The sequence below is a fragment of the Pungitius pungitius genome, chromosome 18 (assembly GCF_949316345.1).
Source record: "Pungitius pungitius chromosome 18, fPunPun2.1, whole genome shotgun sequence".
Taxonomy (NCBI): domain Eukaryota; kingdom Metazoa; phylum Chordata; class Actinopteri; order Perciformes; family Gasterosteidae; genus Pungitius; species Pungitius pungitius.
This window is the reverse complement of record NC_084917.1, coordinates 4996562-5018023: the sequence shown is the minus strand read 5'-3', so window position 1 is coordinate 5018023 and position 21462 is coordinate 4996562. Positions and strand designations below refer to the sequence as shown.

The following is a 21462-nucleotide window of genomic DNA, read 5'->3' as shown; positions in this document are numbered from 1 at the left end:
TTTAAAGAATATCCGACATGTCACACATCTTCTCATCTCTTTTTAGGCCCCAATACTACTGACAATTCCAACCAAACCCCACAAAGGCAGACCGCCGAAACCCGCCTGCCGTTTTACCAGTGCAAGTTCTGTGTCCGTTACTTCAGATCCAAGTCCTTCTTAAGAAACCACACCAAAAAGGTGCATAACGACGCCGAGGTGGACTCCGATGCGAGCGTCTCCTCGCAGAGCACCGAGCAGCCCAGCTACACCGTCATCACGCGCGGCGACCATTCGAAAGTGTTCTCCTGTCAGTACTGCGCGTACCAGTCTCCGCGCAGAGCGAGGATAATGAAACACCAGCTCATGTATCACAGCAAGGTTACGCCGGAGAACGGCGAAGAGCCTCCGGCGCGCGACGAGACCGGCGAGGAGTCGGCCGGCGAGGAGTCGGCCGGCGAGGAGTCGGCCTTCGCCGGCGGCCTCCTGAAGGGGACGTTTGCCTGCGAGTGGTGCGACTATCAGACCGACCAGAAGGACAGCTGGACCGGTCACGTGCTGAAGGAGCACAGCGACAAGGTCAAGATTGTTTCCTGCGTCGAGGAGCTGGCAGGAGAGGAGAGCGCGAGCTCCCCCGCACCCGACTCCCCCTCCGCTCCCCGAAGCCAGACCAGCTTGAAGGGGGGTTTCCCTGAGGTTCAAGGAAAGGAGAAGCCAGGAGGAAAAACGGTAGAAAAGCTGTCTGAGGAGACGGTGGCGGAGCTCTCGTCCTTTCAGTATGCGGACATTAGCGCAGCAACACCCAACAGCACAGGCTCCTCCATCCTGTCCAAGAGGTTCACGCAGGCCGACGTCTCCAACAGCGTCGTCGAGACGGACGCCGACTTGCTCAATGAAGAAGACTCTAAGAGCAGCTTGGAGAACGATGACGACGACGAAGAGGATTTGGGTGACATAGACGATCCCAGCTATACTGGGACCCTGTCCGCAGACGCCAAGCAGCTGTTGACCGACGAGGACAATAAGCTACTGGAGACTAAAGGAATCCCGTTTCGAAAGTACATGAACCGTTTTCAGTGCCCGTTCTGCTCCTTCCTCACCATGCACAGGCGAAGCATCTCCCGGCACATCGAAAACATTCACCTTTCTGGTAAAACCACCGTGTACAAATGTGACGAATGCCCATTTATTTGCACCAGCCCTCTTAAACTAGGCACGCACAAACAGAGCCACTCGTCCTCCGATCTGGACTCCATGGACCTGACGAGTGACAGTCAGGAGACTCTCAACGACATCGCCACCGAGCCCGTCAACGGGGGCAGCGCGAGCGTCAAGGTCAACGGGAAGAAGACGAGCGGCGAGCTGAACGAGCAGCCGAACCCTCACCGCTGCACCCTGTGCAGCTTCTCCACCGCCACTCTGAAGGGTCTGAGGGTCCACCAGCAGCACAAGCATTCCTACTGCGATGACCTCGACCCCGCTGCCTTTGAGAGCCAGCTGAGCAAGCAGCCGGACTCCGAAGTGGACGCGTCTCCGATCTTTCTGCAAAAAACCCAGACCTCGATTTTGGGACTCGCCACCAAGAAACCCTTGGTGACGGGCAAAAGAGCCAGAAAGTCCATCAACGACTTGCCGTTGGATCTGTCCTCGGTTAAGAAGAGGACTAGAATTGACGAAATTGCCAGTAACCTTCAAAGTAAGATCAGCCAAAGCCAACAGGACATGATCATAAACCTGGACGACCTGGATGACGTGGATGGAGAAAATCACACCGGTGCTGATGGAGAGGGTAGAAACCACGTAAACCCCGTCTTCACCTACAACACGCAGCACCTTCACGCAGGCGATTCGACAATCGTTCACGACGGGGGCCGGGTAGGCAAAAGAAAGAGCAACCCCAAGTCGAAACCCAGGAGCATTCCCATATCGCTGACTCTCTCGGACGACAGTGAAAACATCTCCGCCGACGCCGGGGACGGCGCCACCCAGGAGAGCGCTGACTATTCAGAGGACCCGGGAACCGCGCGTTTCTACTGCAAACACTGCGATTACCACAACAAGTCGGCGCGCAGCGTCAGCACGCATTACCAGAGGATGCACCCGTACATCAAGTTCAGCTTCAAGTACATCCTGGACCCCGAGGACCAGAGTGCGGTCTTCCGCTGCTTAGAGTGTTTCATTGAATACACCAATTACAATGATTTGCATCAACACTACATGGATCACCACCCCGAGGCGAGCAATGTGCTCAACTTCAACCAACCAAATCTGGTGTACATGTGCCGCTTTTGTTCATACACGAGCCCCAACGTCAGGAGCCTGATGCCCCATTACCAAAGAATGCACCCGACGGTCAAAATCAACAACGCAATGATCTTCTCCAGCTACGTGGTGGAGCAGCCCCACAAGACGGGTGAGTCCCAGACCCTGAGGGAGATATTAAACTCCGGCCCGAAGAATTTGAATTCACCGGCGTCGACCCCGAGGTCCTCCACCAGCCCGGTGCCCAAATCGGCCTCCAAAACCCCCGAAGCCGGCGCCGAGGCGGACCCTCTCAAAGAATCCTTGGATGGCAACGTGGTCGTGTACGATTGTGACGTGTGTTCCTTCGGTAGCCCCAACATGCACTCGGTGTTGGTCCATTACCAGAAGAAGCATCCCGAGCAAAAGGCGTCTTACTTCCGCATACAGAAGACCATGAAGGTCATCTCGGTGGATCAGTCGCAGCCTGTCGCGAACTCCTCCTATAACCTCAACGCGGCCACGCCGCCGAAACAACCCGGCGCCGCGCTGTACGGGTCGGATGAAGAGATGTACTACTGCAAACACTGCGTCTACAGCAACAGATCTGTCGTCGGCGTGCTGGTGCACTACCAGAAGAGGCACCCGGAGGTGAAGGTGACGGCGAAATACATCAAACACGGCGCTCCCACCCCCGGTTTGATGAAGCTAATGGACGAACTGCAGATCGCGACTCCCAAGCAGTTCCTGAAGCAGTTCCAAAACAACGGTCACGACGGCTCCAACAACTCGAGCCCCAAGCCCGGAGGCGGCGAGAAAGGGGAGGACGAGCTGTTCTTTTGTCAGCACTGTGACTACGGCAACCGCACCGTGAAAGGAGTGCTAATCCACTACCAGAAGAAGCACAGGGAGACCAAGGCCAACGCCGACCTGGTGCGTCGCCACACCGCCGTCGTCCGCAGTCAGCGGGAGCGCGCGCAGATGGTCCAGTCGAGCAGCGTCTCGTCCGCCTCCGTCCCGGCCGCGCCGGACCCCGAGGGCACGGCCACGCCGCCGCCGCTGCGCTCGCTGAAGTGCAGGCACTGCTCGTACGCGTCGCCCTACGTCTATGCCCTGAAGAAGCACCTGAAGAAGGAGCACCCCACCGTGAAGGCCACGGCCATGACCATCCTACACTGGGCTTTCCAAGACGGCATTCTGGAGGCCGGCTACCACTGCGAGTGGTGCATTTACTCCCACGCCGAACCGCAGGGCCTGCTGCTCCACTACCAAAGACGCCATCCCGAGCACAACGTGGATTACACCTACATGGCCAGCAAGCTGTGGGCCGGACCGGAGACCACTCAGCAAGGCGGCAATATGGAAACTAAGCATTACAAATGCAGAGACTGTGCCTTCGAGGCCTGCACGATATGGGACATCACCAGTCACTACCAGGTGGTGCACCCGTGGGCCATTAAGAGCGATGAATCGGTGCTTTTGGATATCATCAAAGGAAACGGGCCCGCCGAAGACATGCAACAGGGGGTCGCCAAGGAACACATGCCTTTCAATTGCCAATCGGTCGACGACGATTTGACGCCGGTCGTGGCCACCGCGCCTCAGGAAAGCCCCCACCCGCCCCACCCGCGTCTGTCCATCTCAAACAATCCCTATCAGTGCACTGTGTGTCTGTCAGAGTACAACAGTCTCCACGGTCTCCTCACTCACTACGGAAAGAAGCACCCGGGGATGAAGGTCAAAGCTGCAGATTTTGCACAGGAGGCGGACATCAACCCCAGCTCCGTGTATAAATGCCGCCACTGTCCGTACGTAAACTCCAGAATCCACGGGGTCCTCACTCACTATCAGAAGAGACACCCGTTGGTCAAGGTCACCGCGGAGGACTTTGCGGATGACATCGAGCAGATCGGGGACTCGAATGAAGGAGAGGACAAGTGCAAGACTCAAAGGCAAGGCTACGGAGCATACAGGTGCAAAATCTGCCCCTACACGCACGGGACGCTCGAGAAACTCAAAATCCACTACGAGAAATACCACAATCAGTCGGCCTCCGAAATGTTCGCCCCCTCACTGACCTATTTCTCTCCCGGGAGAGAAACCGAGCCCGTGGCGGAATGCAGCGCCGGTAACGCGTCAAGCGCGGCGAAGGTCCAGGAGGTCGGTGAGTTGGACCTTGCCCTCTCCCAGTTACCCATCAATAAGCCCGAGAAACACGCCATATTCAAGTGCCAGCTCTGCAAGTACTTCTGCTCCACCCGGAAAGGCATCGCCCGCCACTACCGCATCAAGCACAACAACGTCCGCGCTCAGCCGGAGGGTAAAAACAACGTCTTCAAGTGCGCTCTGTGCTCATACACCAACCCCATACGCAAAGGCCTGGCGGCGCACTACCAGAAGCGGCACGACATCGACGCCTATTACACCCACTGTCTGGCTGCTTCCAAGACTCTGACCGAAATGCCCGACAAAGTGATGGCGCCCCCGCCGGCGGCGCCGTCGTCGTCGTCGGAGGGGGACAATTCGGAAATGAGCGAAGACCTGCGCCTGGCTGTGGAGAGACGGCGGTGCTCTCTCTGTGCCTTCCAGGCCTTCAGCAGGAAGAGCATTGTCTCGCACTACATCAAACGTCACCCAGGTGTCTTCCCCAAGAAGCAGCACGCCAGCAAGCTCGGGCGCTACTTCACCGTCGTCTATGCCAAAGAACCCGAGAGGATTGGCGCCAGCGCGACCGCGGAGGACGACAAGGAAGCGCTGGAGGTCCAGCTTGAGCCCGGGCCGGACGGAGCGGTCGAATGGCTGCCGTTCAAGTGTCTGAAATGCCTCCAGTCGTCCTTCGGCGCGGGCGAGCTGCTCTCTATGCACTACAACGATCACCACGGCAACGACCTGAAGAGGGACTTCGTGGTGTCGCCCGGGCCTGAGGACGAGGAGTCCGAGTTGTACAAGTGTGCGCACTGTGAACTGAAGTTCCTGGCTCTGCCGGTTCTGGCCAAACACCTGCTCAACCACAATGAGGAGTTTCAGAAGAGGGCCATGAGGCAGGAGAGGAGGAGGCTGGTGCTCAGCAAGCAGAAAGCCGCAGAACTTCCCGAGACCAAACATGAGAAGGTAAGCGGGGATAAAGGTCGGGGAGAAAATCTCAAAGAGCATTATTTAATTCATCTTAACCAGAATCAATAAGCTCAAAACCAGGGCAGTTGTACACAACAGCAGTGCATTTATTAGTATTTTGTATTTCAAATGCCTCCTTTAATTTCACCAGGAATACATAGTGGTCACAATTAGTTATTAGTACAATGAAAATGTCATTGATCTTATTTATTCAAGAAAGACGATGTCTATGTTAACGTAAAGAAGGTAAAGGTAAAGTCAAATTAAAATGAAAACTTAATGAAGACTGTTATTTTTGTCATTCTTTGTCTGTAAACAGGAACACCTGTTAAATAACGCCCCCATAGGATTCAGGTGTAACTTCTGCATAGAGATGCACCCCACCCTGCGTGCCATCTGCAACCACCTTAGGAAGCACGTGCAGTACGGAGAGGTCAAGGAGGGACACGTCAAGGTAAATGGAGATGGGTTTATTTTTAGATTTCTTGCCTGCTGCTGTAGTTTTTTAACCACAGATTTGTAACATTAACTGTTATCTGATGGTTTTTGAAATGCATCAAAGGAATTATTTATTTTTGAGAGTCTGATAAGACTGATGATATTTGTTAAACATAAATATGAAGCACCATGCGTCAGCTTAACATAACGCTTTAGTTTCATATTTAGTGTTCAAATATAAAGTGGTATAAATCTAGATAACCAAATACAACAGCAAGTGAATGAGCCCCAAAATGTCAACTTTGCAGCTACTGCTTTACAAATTTAGAAAATGTTGCTGGACATAATTTGCTGATTCCAATGTTATATTTTATTTCACAATACTCAAAAGGTCTACTTTGACTGTCGCTGGTGTTTATATCTTGTAAAAGTACTCCTCATTTTCCTCTGCACTGGTCCGTTTTACTGGACTTTCAACGCCTCACCCAAGCGGTTCTTCCGTCCGCCTCTCAGCATGGACTTGGACTTTTAGGTATATTCAGTATATGGGCTCAAACGTTGGCACTTGCCACAGTTAGGGGTTTAACTGGAAGCATTCATGGCCGACAACGTCTCCAGCAGATGGTTTTACACGTAAACGCAAAAAAAAAAAATCGTTTTTATACTTTCAACTCCCGAACTGCAATGGTTCTGATAGAGTTGGATAAAAAAAAAAAAAAATGCTGACGGTGCAGTCAGGGCCGACTGGGTGGCAAGGTTAGGTCTGTGGATGCCACGTCTTATTTATGGCTGCATGAAGTGCAGGGTCAGGCCCTTCCACAGAAAGAACAAGCTTCCTCGAGGCAGTAGAAAAGTCGTGCTGATTTTCTGTCTGCTTGTGATGACCACAGAAACCAGCCAGCGCTCCAGCAGATGAGTAAATAGATGGAGTTTTGGTTTGGTTAAACTAGTTTAGTGTTCTCCCATTTCTGCAACTAGTAATGCTTAATCATTAGGAAGGAATCCTAGGACTACGTGCAGGATTTACTTTGCTATTTATTGAATTGCATTCATTTTGCAGTTACAGGGAGGTTTCTGAGACCTCTGCTCTTTGTCTTGCAGCAGGAAGTCAGCGAAGTCCCCCTGACCCCGTCTTCAGAGACCCTGACCAATGGGGACCTCGAGGTGGACGAATCAGCCGACACCGACGGCCCGGAGGGACCCGCGGCGGCGATGGCGGGTCCACCCTCGGTCGCCGCGGCTTCGGCTGGCGGCGATGTTGCCCCCGTCCCGAATGCCATCGAGGGGAGGGCGGCGGCGCTCGTGGCGGCGGCAAGGGCCGTGGTGTCTGAGGGCGAGCTTAAGCCGCGCTTGGCAGCCGGGGGTCACCCGTGTGCCCAGTGCGACAGAGTCTTCATGTCCATGCAGGGACTGAGGTCCCACGAGAGGAGCCACTCGGCCATGGCGCTGTTCACCCGAGAAGACAAATACAGCTGCCAGTACTGCCAGTTCGTCTCACCCTTCAGACACAAGTGAGTAAGAGGAGCAGAGTCTAAGGATCTCTGTCTGTATTCATCAGAATGGCCCTTCTGATTCATTTGTTGATGCGATGACAATTGTGTTATCCTAATTGTCCAGTTCCTTTCATCTGGGCTTTTCAGTCCGGTCAGATCAAGTTGTTGCTCTAAGAAGTTATTTTAGTGAGGGCACTACTTTTCAAGGAGCTACAGAGGTCTCCTCGACCAGTTCTGTGGTTCCATTGTTGTTCAAAGGCCTGCGAAGATTAATGAAAAAGCATCGTGACATGCAACAAAAATACTCTATACTAAAAAAAAACTTACCAATGCGTAATATTTACTGATGCACATTGTGCTTATTGAAATACGTTGATGGATCATGAATCCATCATGCACGATCTCTAAATCCAGTGCGGAAATGGCGGACCACGCATCAAACAACTGACCCCTGCATCAATAAAGTTATATCCTAAACTCTCTTCCTTCTGTACCTTACCAGTCGTGCACCAGATGACTTGCAGAAAAGCAGGTGCACGACCGGTAAAGGTATAGAAGGTGTATTCAGTTTGCCCTTCACGACCCTTTTTGTATCCTCCAATCTTTTCTAAGATTTCCTGCCTCAGAGGAGAGTAAGACCAACATTACGGCGAAACCGATATTTTGGTACTGTGATTTGTTTTATCCATCACAGAGACACAGAGCGGGGGGGTGGGGGAATTGGGAGTCCTCATCTCCTGTGAGCTCCCAGGTGTAATCCCTCCGTACTGTATGTGCCCTGACCCAGAAAGAAGCCAGATTCCCATGTCACCTAGGAGGCTGGAATTAAAAACACAGCCAACTGTCCCCACAGGCGCTCCCACATCCACTCCCACCAAGGGATTGTGGGAAGATGAGTTCACCCCACGGCTTCTCGTTCTGCAGTCATTGGAAATGTGCGGCTGTTGCTCGTGAGGCGGACAGAAAAATAAAAAGCAGTTGAAACCTTCAAAGTGGAAGATGTGGAGTGAAGCTTTCTCTCGTTCTTTCCTGTAATTCTTGTCACTTTATCTCCTGATCTGCTGTCCCTTCGTTCTCGTTCTGTCACTTTTTTTTGTCTTTTATCTCACATCCTCCCCTCCTGTTTTTTTTTGTCTCATCGGCAGTCTGGACAGACATGTGCAGTCTCACCATGGGCACCACAAGCCCTTCAAGTGCAAACTCTGCCCCTTTAAATCTGCCTACGTGAGTCGCTTGAAGAGCCACCTGCATAAGGCACACACAGGTAATAAAACACACACACACCATGCATGATTTAGCTCATCCCGCGCAGTGTAACCAATGGCCCCGCTGGAGGAACCGTGTCACCGAGTGCATTCGATGCACCCAATCAAGCACCTGCAAAATAATCACATCTGGTTTTCAGCGTAAGTAGCCCAGATTAATTTATTTTTCATTCGGTTTATTTGGGGAAACGGAGATGAAAGCCCTGAGCGTGCGACGGATGCAGTGCGCCCAAGCAAAAGAAAAGTTGAAAGCTAGAAAGGCCAATAATCAAAAGGCTTTTTCGTGCTCTCAACTGTCTTTTTGGGGGGGGAAAATGACGACAATGCAACAAAGGTTCGGCCGACAACTACTGTGGATGACCGGTACAAACCAATTTTGAGTTGCGATTACATTTGTAACCATTACAACAGTAGAGTTTGGTAATGTGATTTAAACAATCTTTTTTTGTTTTTCTTCTCATTTTTAACCAACATGCTTAAGAAGATTTTTGAATTGATGCATCCACATGGCAACCTTTCCGTGCACACATAGGCGGCTCATCGCAATAAACAATTACTTTTATTCAATGACGTTATTTACTTCAAACAAACTCAGTGGTTTTGTTGCTTGCACCTCTCTTCCTGTGAAGTTTATTTAAATACACGCGCGTACGTTGACAGGCAGTTCCTGTCCAAAACTAATGTCAACGCAGACATTAAGGACAGACTTTATTCCAAACATGTTCATACCACAACTATTTTATTAAAGACGTAGCTTTTCATGGTAAACAGCCTCTGAGATTATGTTACTCACAGATTTGGTTGTAATGGCTCCCTCCCCCCAGGATGCTGCTTGCATTCATTGTTTAAACAAATACATTCATCAGCTGCAGGAAGGAAGACGCTGTAAATCCACTATGGGTGCATTTAATATCCTACCAAAGCTGCCAGAAACAGCCACATTAGCCATCACCCCAGGCATACATTGTATATGTTCATTTGATATGATTTGTAATTCGCTGTAAGCCTTATATAAAGCACTGTTCTCATTGCATGGCTCATCGATCAGAACAAAGCTTGTTAATTATGGAGAAAAAAGAGGACATTCACACTCGCCTCCATCTGGCAGTGTGAGAATACATCCATGTTTACATTCCAGGCTTGGTCATCTCTGCTCTTGGACCATTCACAGGTCTTGCCTTTTATGTACAGTACATTTCATTCAGCCGCCATGTTTTTATTTGCCTGCAGGTGAGCAGCACACATACCAGTGCTTGTCTTGCCCCTTCTCCTCTATGACCATCAGCCAGCTGAAGGAGCACTCTCTGAGAGACCACGGAGAGGCCCTGACCCTCCCCAAACTGCGGGCTGCTACCCAGGCTGCTCATGGTGCCCTGAGGCCCCCGCGGCTGCCCAGCAACACAGAGCAGAACCCCTTGGCCCTGGATGGTATGAGATCCCTCATTATGTCATTCTGCTAGATATGTGATCGCTCCATAGGGCCACAGCTGGGAAAATCTTTATCGAGCATCAAAGCAGAATTCAGTGTAATATAGAATTCCTTGAATTAGAATTACTTTGGAACAGAGACTCTGCGAGTTGTGTTTGATAAAAATAGAATATGCAAAAATAGTTATAGGTTCCCACAGCCCAGAAAAGGTATTTAAACATCTTGTCTAATTTAATTTATCAGGCTGTGTGCATTAATACCCAAGAATTTCAATTAACTATCATTATATTGTCAAAGAAAGCATCAAAACTTTTAAGAAGTTAAAACCAGTAAATGTCTGAAAAATTTCCAATATCAATATAGTTGCTGATTTGATTGATCACTTCAGATCCACGACATGCGTTCAATAAAATGCAAGTAACCCTCTAATAAAACAAGTAAATAACTTAAGTTCTATTTAAGTGTTTCGGAACATTTTGGCCTAAAGATTGCACATTTTCTGATGAGCCAGTTGGGTTTGTAACCACTGCTAATATACTAATAATGTAACTCGTTAAAATTCCCTTTGAGAATGTAGAAGCAGCCATTAGGGTCAATAATGAAGCACCATAGCTTTTAGGAAGTATTGCGTGGGTTGAGTAGTTTGACTTCCTCAGCCACCTTTTTTACGACATATTTTCTTTCACGGAATATTTTCCGACCAAGGAGGCGCCTTCACTGTATGCCGGTGTGGAATTTATCTCCTTGACGTGGAGCCGCGTCTTTAGGTGTTTCAGTGGCCTCGCATTGCACAACTCCGCAGACTGTTTTCTGGCAGCAGCTGTCACCTTGCTGCTGGAGCTGTGGAATCTTCCCTGGAGCTGAAGCAGGGCAGCATTCCTCAACCACCACTGTCAGCTGTGCCCCGCCAAGACAAGTGAAGCATTGAGAAAGAGCAGAGCTGACATGTATATACGGTTCCAAACCAGCTACCTTCAGTCAAATGCTTTTTAATTTTGATATTTGAAGTGGAATGGAGGAGATTGTTTTGCGCTAAAAGCATTGATCGCGAGCCCCCAAGTTCTTTGAACTCCAACCATATCTTTTTTTTTTTTTTTCATGGTGCTTTAAGGTCAGCTACTACATTTGTTGTAATGTTCTTCCTACCACGTCTTCTCCATCTCCTCACAGAAGTATCCCTCCTCTCATCGATGCATGTAATAGACAGCTCTGGCCTGTAATCCTTTCAACAAGACGCAACTTAATTTCTCTCCATCTGTCATCTCATCCCCTTCCATCTCCACGATGCAGAAAGGATATTAAAAACACAAATTACCTGTGGCATTCTTTGATTTATGAGAATTCCTCTCTTAACTCTGCAAAAGTGAGAAACTAGATCTCAAGCATTTTATAATGCACACAGTTTTTTCCCCCATGATTTCTCATAGTCTGAGTGCTGAATGAGACATTTTTCACACGGATAGACATTCTATTGGTGTCACTGAGGTTTATTTATTGATGTGTTGGAGGCTCAAAGTAGGGTGAGAAGATGAGCTTTTTCACACATAACATAGAGTCTTAAGAGGAGGGATTGGGGTATGGCCGGGACAATTAATGTCAGTCGTAGTAATACCTCTGTATCCGTGAGGGGACATTTGATCCCCTTAATAAAGACAAGAATGTACTGTTATCTACTAGCTATTTTCTTTTTTAAGAAATTGTCAAACATCTCATTAATAGGACCGAAGAGGCAGATGAAAGAGGAGAAAAAGTAGGTCAAACTCCATCCAGATGTGCAAAAGTGTGCATTGGAATAACATGAGTCTTTGATGACACAAACTATTGCCCAAATCCTCTTGAATTTATTAGAGAAAATAATACGCAGATCCTGCACTTAAAGTACCAATAAAACGGTAGTAGTGTTCATCAATAAGAAGTAAAACTGCCTGCATTGGAAAAAAAAAGAAGAAACGTGCCATTAAAAAGTGCTTTGATACATGTGACATACTGTGTGAATACTGATGCATCATTTTAAGAAGAGTTTTTTTTGTTGTGGATGGTGGAAATTATGCTCTGCACAGTCAGATACATCACTTTTCCCTCCCCTTTGCTTTTTTTCTTTGTGAAATGTTGGAGCGTTTGGCCTCGGTGGGCCAATGCACGTCGTACCGCACTGTACTTCATGAACCGTTCCACCTTCTCTGTGAACTGTTTGTCTAGTCTCTCTCTCTCTCATTCCTCTGCCCCCCCCCTCTCTCTTAAGATCCGTCATACCTGGAGCCGGCGGACGTCCGTCAGCAGCTCAGTCATTACCAGCTGGCCGCCCGCAGTCAAATGTCTGCAGGCTCGACGGCGGCTGATCACCGACCGGACGGCGTCCTCACCTGCGAGTTTTGCGAGTTCAGCTCCGGGTACATGCAGAGCCTGCGTCGGCACTACAGGGACCGCCATGGCGGCAAGAAGCTCTTCAAGTGCAAAGACTGTTCCTTTTTCACCTGCTACAAGTAAGGAAAGACAAATGGGACCATGACCGATGCATTGTGTACTCATGCTTTTTATGGATGCTGCGGACTTGATGCAAAAGTTAAATAATATTAACCCTCTCTCTCTCCATCCCAGGAATACCTTCACCATGCATGTGGAGGCCGGTCACAACAACAATGCACCGGACAACCTCCCGAAAGACCTGCGCTGCCCTCTCTGCCTCTACCACACCAAACACAAGAGCAATATGATCGACCACATTGTCCTGCACAGAGGTACACGGGTCGTGTCATCATCACATCACATTTCGGGGGAGCTATTAGCCAATTTGCCTCGTTGCTGAGCGTTGGATTAAGAGGTTGAGCTTAAAGACGGGACACTGAGAAACCGATACTCTTCTTTTGGTCGAGTGCATTAAATCGTAATCTTGTCTTCACCGCACGGTTACCAGGCAACCAGCAGAAACATTTATTTCCCTTATAATTGAAGAAGTACATGAGAATGTGAACTAAATTGAAATGCAATTTAAAAGCAAGCATTGAAGAATGGCGCTGATGTTTTTGTTTGAGCGATCTTCAGTGTTACAGGTCACCGGTATGACATTTCTGCCAGAGTGTGTGTGTGTGTGTGTGTGTGTGTTTGTGTGTGTGTGACAAATGTCATTTGATACCTCTTCTCCTCCTCCCTGCTGCCTTGCAACTACTTCCTTCCCTCCCTCAAATCCAATAATCCGCTCCACTCTTTCCCTCTTTCCCCCGCCAGAGGAGCGCGTGGCTCCGCTGGAGGTCAGCCGCTCCAAGCTGTCGCGCCACCTGCAGGGCCTCGTGTTCCGCTGCCACAAATGCACCTTCACGTGCTCCAGTGACCAGGCGCTGCAGCTGCACCTGCAGAAGCACGCGGAGATCAAACCCTACCAGTGCCAGCTCTGTTACTACGACAGCAGTCAACGGAGCCAGCTAGAGGAGCATTTACGCCTTGAGCACAAGGTCAGTGGAGACACACGTGATGTTTTAAGAAGCATTACCCATGTAATCTTATGTATTTGTAACTGATTTTTGCAATATAGAGGCTTATTGAATTTGGTTTCATCATAACGTGTTTTGATAATCATTCTGCTTCATGCCTGTAACATGATATGTTCAAATCTTATACATTCATTATAATCTGCATCAAATTGTATATGACCCTTTGCTGGTTTTATGGGTTTTGAGGGTCGTGTTGATCAACTGTCCGTATTCCAATTCCCCAAAGCAGAAAGAAACAAAGCTCTTTGCCTACAGTCAATTTGAACCACTAACACAAGTTCAAACTTCAATAAAGTAACTAGAATGATTCCTTGATGTTGTGTATTGTAGTTCAAGGTCGCATTAACTACAAAGTTAATGCAAATCAGATTGATACGCTGGATTAAACCCCAAAAATGAATGAATCCCCCACGCTGTTAATCCCTTTATTTAAAATCCTTGTCACCCTTTTCCCCAGGTTAGTTTTATATATTTTGTATCAATTCTATACGAATTTATTATATAGACAACAGCCAAATGTCTATTTGAATTCATGATAGCAGGGCTCGTCCTGGGTGAGACATGGCGCCTTTTGGTGGTAAGAATAGTATTCTGCTGGGAGGGACGCTGCAGTCCTCGGGGAGTGTGGGAGGAGGGCTCAGAAGGAAGAGTGACATCATTTGCAACAGCTTTAACGCTTTATGTAACGAAATAGAATGGTTTTGTCATCAAAATCTTTCTTTTGAGACATCAACAAAAAAAAAGAGAAATTGAGAAAAATACTTGTCAGAGAGTACCACACCAAACTTATGAGCTCTCCTGATTCTGATCAGGTTATGCGGAACTTCGAGCTGATGGGCCGTGTCAACCTGGAGCAGCTGGAGATGATAAAAGAACGAGGGAGCAGCGCTGAAGAGGAGGAGGAGGAGGAGGAGGAGGAGGAAGAAAGAGAAATGATGGAGTTGGTCGGAGATGAAAAAGAAGCGTCACATGAGGACGAGGACGACGAAGGAATGGAGATTATGGGAAACATGGTGGAGGAGCAGAGGGAGACAGATGATGAAGAGATAGAGGACCACTTTAAAGAGGAAGAGGAGGAGGAAGAAGAAGACGATGACGAGGAAGTCTCGAGGCTGGAGGAGGAGAAGCCCGGCATACGAGGTAAATGAAAATGAGGTCATCTTCGTTGCTCTCCTGAGCTAAAAAAAAAAAAAAAAATCTGCTCGTATTCATCAAGGTATCCGAGGGGGACAATTTAATTGTGACTGTCAAATACAACCACCTGTGTTTGCCGATACAACAAAGATATAACTCCCACTCTGTCAGGAACATAACCACTATCTAACTGCTGCTTATGAGTCGATTGCGCAACGCATTTCTTTACTAAACCCCCCTGGGATTACACGATGACTGAGTATCTGCTGAGAAGCCCCCTTTGCTGCCGTCTCCTCGGTAATTTTACATAACATCGTGAGCCTTGTGAAGACTCTCTTGTGTCTCGTTTTAATCCAAGTGAATGGGCCCGTAAGTAAGAAAACAAAAACAATGCAAGTCTCGCAGCATGCTGGTGCTTTTGTGTTTTAGCTGGTCCTTTTCCCTTCCAAAAAAGCCTCAGCCTTACTCAAGTATACTCGGCTAGTATTGATTGATTGAGATTTTCGTACTGATCCTCCCTGTTCCACAGAGGAGGGGTGACTTTGTGACGCGCGGAATACCTGATCACCGGCAATATAGCAATTCATATCTCGACTGGATTCAAATATTGTAGCCCGAATGAAACCTTCGTCGCCACTCTTGAGACTGACCAATTATGTGAAATGTATTTCCCAGACGTCCTCGCATCTCCCAGCCGCAGCAGCAGCAGCGGCAGCGGCAGCAACAACTCGGCACCCGGCAGTGCAGAGAAGCGCCTTCCCTGTGAGTTCTGTGGCCGCTGTTTCACCAACAGCCAGGAATGGGAGCGCCACGTGCAGCGCCACGGCATGTTAGTATTTGGGGCTATTTCTTAATCTTCATCTTAATCAATGCAAATATCCATCAGAGACGATAGTGTGGATTTTTTCTTCTTCTTTTTTGATGGTTTACAGTGACCTCTGGGTGGTTTGACCTTTATTTTCAAATGATGGCGTGTGATGTTTTTTGCATGTATATTTTACAACGATACATCAGATCAGATCATTTTAACATATTCACCTTTTGTATCTAAAAAATCTCCTATTTTCACATTAAAAAAGGCCCTTTTTTCTGCTCTGTCCCTCGTTGTCAGGATGGTGAATCACACCAACATGGACTCCAGCACCTCCTCCGCATTAGAGGCCTCGGCTTCATCTTCCACCGGCTCCTGTGTGTTCATGGACACGGGGTTGGACCCGTCCAGCAGCGGCAACGAGGAAGGGAACCCCGCAGATCTCTCCCTGGGAAGTCCCAGCCAGTATGTGGAAGGCCAAAAGCAAGCTTGACACCAAAAAAACAAAAACAAAAACGATCAAGAGCTTGGTTGAAAGGGATTGAGGCCCGTTGGGATGACGTGCTAGAAACCGATAACCGTGGGTAGGACCGGCACTGAGTTGAATCGTAAAAGGAAACAAAAATATTTAAACCTGAAGAAGAAGAAGAAAAAAAAAAGTGACTTCTTATGAGTTGGCGCATTATTAGATTTTAGGTGTTATATATTTAAGTAATAGATTGTGATGCATTAAACGGCTGAGCTCTTTAAATGGGCAGTCCCCTAGGACAGATCTTAATATATTGGTAACCAATAGTGAACAGAACTCTTTATTGCTGACATTCTGGTCAAATCTACAGTGAAAGATCCCACCTAGATGAAACAAAGCTATTTATTGACAACGATGTCCAAAATGATTAACAAAATTTAGTATTTTATTATTTGAAGCACCTTTTACACTCCCCCAGGGGTACTGTAAATGTACCTAAATTGAACAAACATAATATGAAAACATTTAAACCGTGTCCCACTGTAGAGCTACCTATTCTTGTTTCTTGTTGAAATGTGAGACTCTTTTTCATCTTAGCCTTTGTGTTAAGTGTGTAGAAGTATCCCTCGAGAAGGAATCGCACCTTATCCATAGTAAAACCACAAATCATTGTTTTTCCTTTTTTTTTTTTCTTTTTTTTTTTTTTTGAAATAGTGACATTTTCCCCAAATGTTTGTAGCAAATTGCTATATTTTAGGTCCCTTAAGATTATACTGCGTATAAGCCTTCAGCCTGTGGCACCCTTTTGCATTTTGACTCTTGATATTTTACTGTCCAGTAATTCACATGATGGAAAAATGCAAATAATGGGATTAGTTCAAATCTCCCTTCCCCGGTAAACAATGTTTGTAGTGTGGGTTAAACAATATCAACCTGTGCACTCTGAAGATCAAAATAACAACAAAGAAATGTTAAATGTGTCATGACTGTATTCACGTGATGTAGGATTCCGTTACACTCAGCAGAGAAAGAGTTACCCCGGAACATAACTTAGAGGTTTTTTTACAACAGTGGCGTAATATTTGTCATCGTCATCAATAGACCGAGATCACACTTGTCTTTTCAGTGGGGAAAAAAAAAAAGTTTGATGTGCCAGGATCCAACTCTGCACGTCCATCACAATGACAACTAAAAACCACCTCGGCTGAGTGTTGAAGCCCGTGCAAAAGTGCCTTACAAATCCAGTTATCGCAAATAGCTTCAATTGCTTATTTTCATTGAGCTAATTTGAGGCAGCCATGCAATCACCCCGGATATCTGAAAGTTATTTTCCACAATAATAGCTGGCCTCAACAGCTCATTTTACTACTATCAATTTGTTCCTCAGTGGCAATTCTGACAGCCACAGTGCAAACGACACCAAAGAGGACGGGTGATGGCCAGTCTTGAGGAATCCTTTTTTTTTTTTTTCATTTTTTGCTGATTCAATGGACGTGGGTGGGGATTGAATTTGTTTTTGCTCTCAGCATTTAAGAAAATTTAGATTTTAGATTTTTTTGTTAAAACTACTTTCTTCCATGAAACTCTCCACTAAACTGGGTACGTTTGGAGTCATGTTTGCTTGATTGACAGAGGTCTCTGTCTTTCACAGTCAGCCCTGGTGATGATCTCAACTCCATCCAGGTCCCTGCATATCACCCAAATTCAGATGTTTGCAACTGCATACGACTGTCCCTTCATGGGCGTGCGGCTTGAGCCGCAGACGCCACAGATGTGCTTTTCCGCGGTCTGTGGTGCCGCTTTGCAGTGATGGAATGCACTGAAAAGACAAGTGTAACCCACGCAGAAAACCTTAAAAATCCTTGGTTTCCACATAAACTGAGGTTATTTCCCACAACGATTTTGAAAAAGTTTAAAAATCCCCCAACGAAAGTCCTTTTAAATTCTGTATCGGCAGCACTGTGGTAGCTTGGATATGTGTGCTTCTTTTTAGATGAAGTTGTTATTGTTGATACTGACAAATGGCAGAGATTGTATTTGTTGAAAGTTGCTGCTTGAATACCCTAAAGCCTTATAAGACAATAAATAGCAATTAAGTCAAATGCAAGCCCAATTCCAATGAGACCAATAAGCAACATGAAACAATCTGAAATGATATGGCTGATATACAATTTTTAAGCGGGCACAATTAATGTGATTGTGCTCGTAGTACCAAAATATTTACCAAGACTGCTGTGTTTATCTTGATTTATTGAACCTATTGAATCAGACATTTGGGTTTGCGACCCAAGTGAACCACGTTTGCAGCCATGTATAGAAAACAAAACTACTCGTTAAGTGTTCTAACCGTGGTGTTTCTGAAAGGATACTTTCACCCTTTTTCTTTTTGGTGTTTTTGTTTTTCAGAAGAAGAAGAAAAGACAAATCTAAAGACGATAGCTAACGCTTTGGGGCTTTTTGAGTCCCCAATCCAATATTATTACACTGTTGTTCAATATCTGGTTATAATGAGAAATATTTCCTTTTCTGTACTGTATTGGGAAGGAGCACATGGGAAGTGTGGTTGTACAATATTTAAACACATGAAGGAAAAGTATGCATTTATCTCCGAATTAATGGCCTGGGGTTTTATTGTGAAGGAGGAAAACGTGTTAATCCTTTAGGGGCATTTGCCCAAACTACTTGATCCTTTTTTCTGGGATTGGCCAGTTGACTCATAGATCCTTCTGAGATGTAGCTGACTCATGTCCAGTCCAACATCTGACACTCCAGTATCTTCCATCCATGACCAGTAAAGACATCAGCTGACTTGCTGCAAACAGGCCTTCCCTTACATGTAGTCGAGAGGTGGGAATGTAGCAGCCCCACTATGCTCCTCAGTCCTTGTAATACCTGGAAGAAGAGGAAAAAAAAAAAGAAAAACTGTTGCGTTGGTGCTGAATCTTGAAGCCCTTTTTTTCTGTTTTTCAGGACCAGCCTGTAGCTTTTTGAAAGGTAAAACTGTTGTTGTAGAAATGAGCTTTGTTAAGGCAGCTTGTTGCCCAGCTTGAAAGCCCAGCGGAAGCCACATGATGAATTGGGACAATCTGGGTAACTAAGCTGTCAACCCAAAATTGTTTGTTGTTCTGTGATCATTTGAATAGAAAAGGACTATGAATCCCTCACTGTGTTCAGTCTCTAGACTGTAATGTTCCCAGTTTACCCAAAGTGAAGCCCCTGCTGACAACACACTGGATACTTGTATATATGTTTAGTTTGTTTCTGAAGAATTTCTCTTTTCAGACTGTTGTCTCCATAGTTTGACACTAGAATCTCTCCTTCTTGCCTTTCTTCCCATATGAATCTGATTACCTGATGGTGGGTTGTGATGTTGCCTAGAATGATTGTTTACAATTTTATTCCATTTATCTCTGGATACTCTGTAAATATTGTAATTCATTGTCTTTTTTTAACTTGATAATAAAGTTATCAGATAAAGGTTACTATTTTGTATCTCTTTGTACGGACTCATGACCTAAACAGTGGCCTACTGCACTTTTACGCCTTAAAATAACTTGTGTTATCTGCAAACCTGACGGCTGGAGACGGCACATAATGTCACTTCCTTGTGCAGGATGGATATATATATATATATATATATTATATATAAACTTCCACTGCCCTCTACATCAGCAAGTTATTTATATCAGTGGAGAACTGATGTTGAACTGTTAAAAGCGACAGATAAGCAAACTTCCTGAAAAACAGTTTGAGGTGAATTATCTTTAATGCCGTTTTCCTGAAGAAACTAACATCATTGAGTTTGATCACACTGGAAAAATGAGCTTGTAAAGAAAGCACTGTTCAGGAAATGTAGCAATTGAAAAAGGATGCACTATTTTTTTATAAAACTATCCACTACTAACTAAGTATCTTCTCTGTCTCATGTCTTTTTTTTATTTTTTTATTCCGGTATAATGAAAAATATTCTGGGTGGACCTCATGTCTACGAAATGTTTCATAGCGCCGTTTTCTCTCTTTACTGTCCTAATCCAACTTTTTTCTGCCAAAGTTCACCTTTTTGATTAGAGGTCGACCTTTACCAAATAGCACATCCACTATATGCCTCATATTTTTTTCTTTTCTACATCTATTCCCAACTTCTTGACTCTAAATTCCCACACAGGTAGATATTCAAGATACAAACGACCCACAGAGACCAATATTACTCCAAGATTCTACTTTTAGATTTATGTTTGATGTGATCCTTGTTTTTTCCACTCTTACATAGGCCCACTCGAATCCACTATCTGTCTCCATGTGGTAGAACACAAAACAAAGGGTTGGCATAGCATAGTAACAAAACAAACAAAAAAGAGGATTTAAGGAATTCCAGCCATGTGGGCTGTGGGAAGCGCACCAGGTCGGTCAACGACCTTGGCCCAGACGGAAATATAGAAGAACTATTTGTTGGATTGCCACGATGTTTGTTTACACATCCGTGGAGCCCAGAGGATGAAAACTAAGTGAAGACAGCTTCATGCATTGTGTTTTGAACTAATTAGCCAGTGTTGCTAAAACACACGTGTAAACAATATGTTAACATGCACTAATAGTGACTAACTGCGTCCTCTGTGTTAAATCTATGTTCATACTAATCATTTATATCACAGTAAAGGAAGGTCATATGGACCTTTGGGGCCTTCATGTTGTTGCCGACACTGAGGGAAAACAATCTGGCGAAGGAGTAAATAAATATGTGAGCAACTAATTCACTGCCCATGTGTAAAATGTGGTTGTGCAACACAAGTCCCATTTTCAGGGACATGAAGGATTTCCTCTGTAACATGTCCACAGAGGCCTTGAAATAACCAATAATACTCCCAGCAGCTCGTCCACACAGGAAATAGCTTCGGGCTGAGAAGGCATCTCAGTGGCCTTCGCCCTCTGCTACACCCTTCCACCCTTGTGTTTCTCTCGCTCTGCCTTCACTCCACTCCACACCCCCTCTGCGGACCAAAACCGCAAACCCTGCAAATGCCAGTTGTGTGTGTTTGTGTGTGTGTGTGTGTGTGCGTGCCCTAAATACCACGAGTCACCGAGATCAGCCGGCCATGCATCTGCTTTCTATTTCACCGGTTGGTCTTTTCATTTTCTCATTATCTGCCAAGATCTCCAAACACAACAATTGGAGGAGTCTATCTGTTCTGTCTTTCTGTTCTTTTTCCTTTTTCCTCTGAATTTCCACCCCCCGCCTGTTTTAGGAGCCCGAGTCTTTCTTTCACATGTCTAACATCATCTCTTAAAAATATCTCCCAAGTCACCAGGGATTAGCCTGTAATCTCCGTGGCTCACCACATCAGAGGGGGCCCGATGGCAGACTGACGACCCCTGGAGACTGGAGCAAGAGGCACAGCCACAGTGGGGAGAGGGGAAGGGAGGACGCTGCTGCTGCTGCTGCTGCTGCTGCTGCTGCTGCTGAGAGGAGCAACGTGAGGAATGCCTGATGAGCCTCTGCGCTTGAGCCGAGGCAGTGAAGGGCACAGCTCCTGACGTATTAACTGGCTGACAGGAGACGCAAGAGGTGGGGGCAGGGGGGGCGGGGTCGCGGGGAGTGACCGA

At 46.6% G+C, this 21462-nt stretch overlaps 1 protein-coding gene across 2 annotated transcripts in view; it reads left to right on the top strand.

Annotated features, from left to right (window-relative positions):
* Nucleotides 1-19343, top strand: part of znf462 (zinc finger protein 462) — a 35535-nt gene extending 16192 nt beyond the window's left edge. For both annotated transcript variants that reach the window (XM_037483784.2, XM_037483785.2), the window contains exons 3-13: nucleotides 47-5331; nucleotides 5654-5788; nucleotides 6874-7283; nucleotides 8411-8529; nucleotides 9761-9958; nucleotides 12202-12442; nucleotides 12558-12697; nucleotides 13185-13408; nucleotides 14260-14587; nucleotides 15257-15410; nucleotides 15693-19343. In XM_037483784.2, coding sequence (XP_037339681.2) covers nucleotides 47-5331; nucleotides 5654-5788; nucleotides 6874-7283; nucleotides 8411-8529; nucleotides 9761-9958; nucleotides 12202-12442; nucleotides 12558-12697; nucleotides 13185-13408; nucleotides 14260-14587; nucleotides 15257-15410; nucleotides 15693-15885 — 7427 coding nt within the window. In that variant the 3' untranslated portion in view covers nucleotides 15886-19343. The remainder of the gene's footprint in view (nucleotides 1-46; nucleotides 5332-5653; nucleotides 5789-6873; nucleotides 7284-8410; nucleotides 8530-9760; nucleotides 9959-12201; nucleotides 12443-12557; nucleotides 12698-13184; nucleotides 13409-14259; nucleotides 14588-15256; nucleotides 15411-15692) is intronic.
* Nucleotides 19344-21462: the final 2119 nt, after the last annotated feature.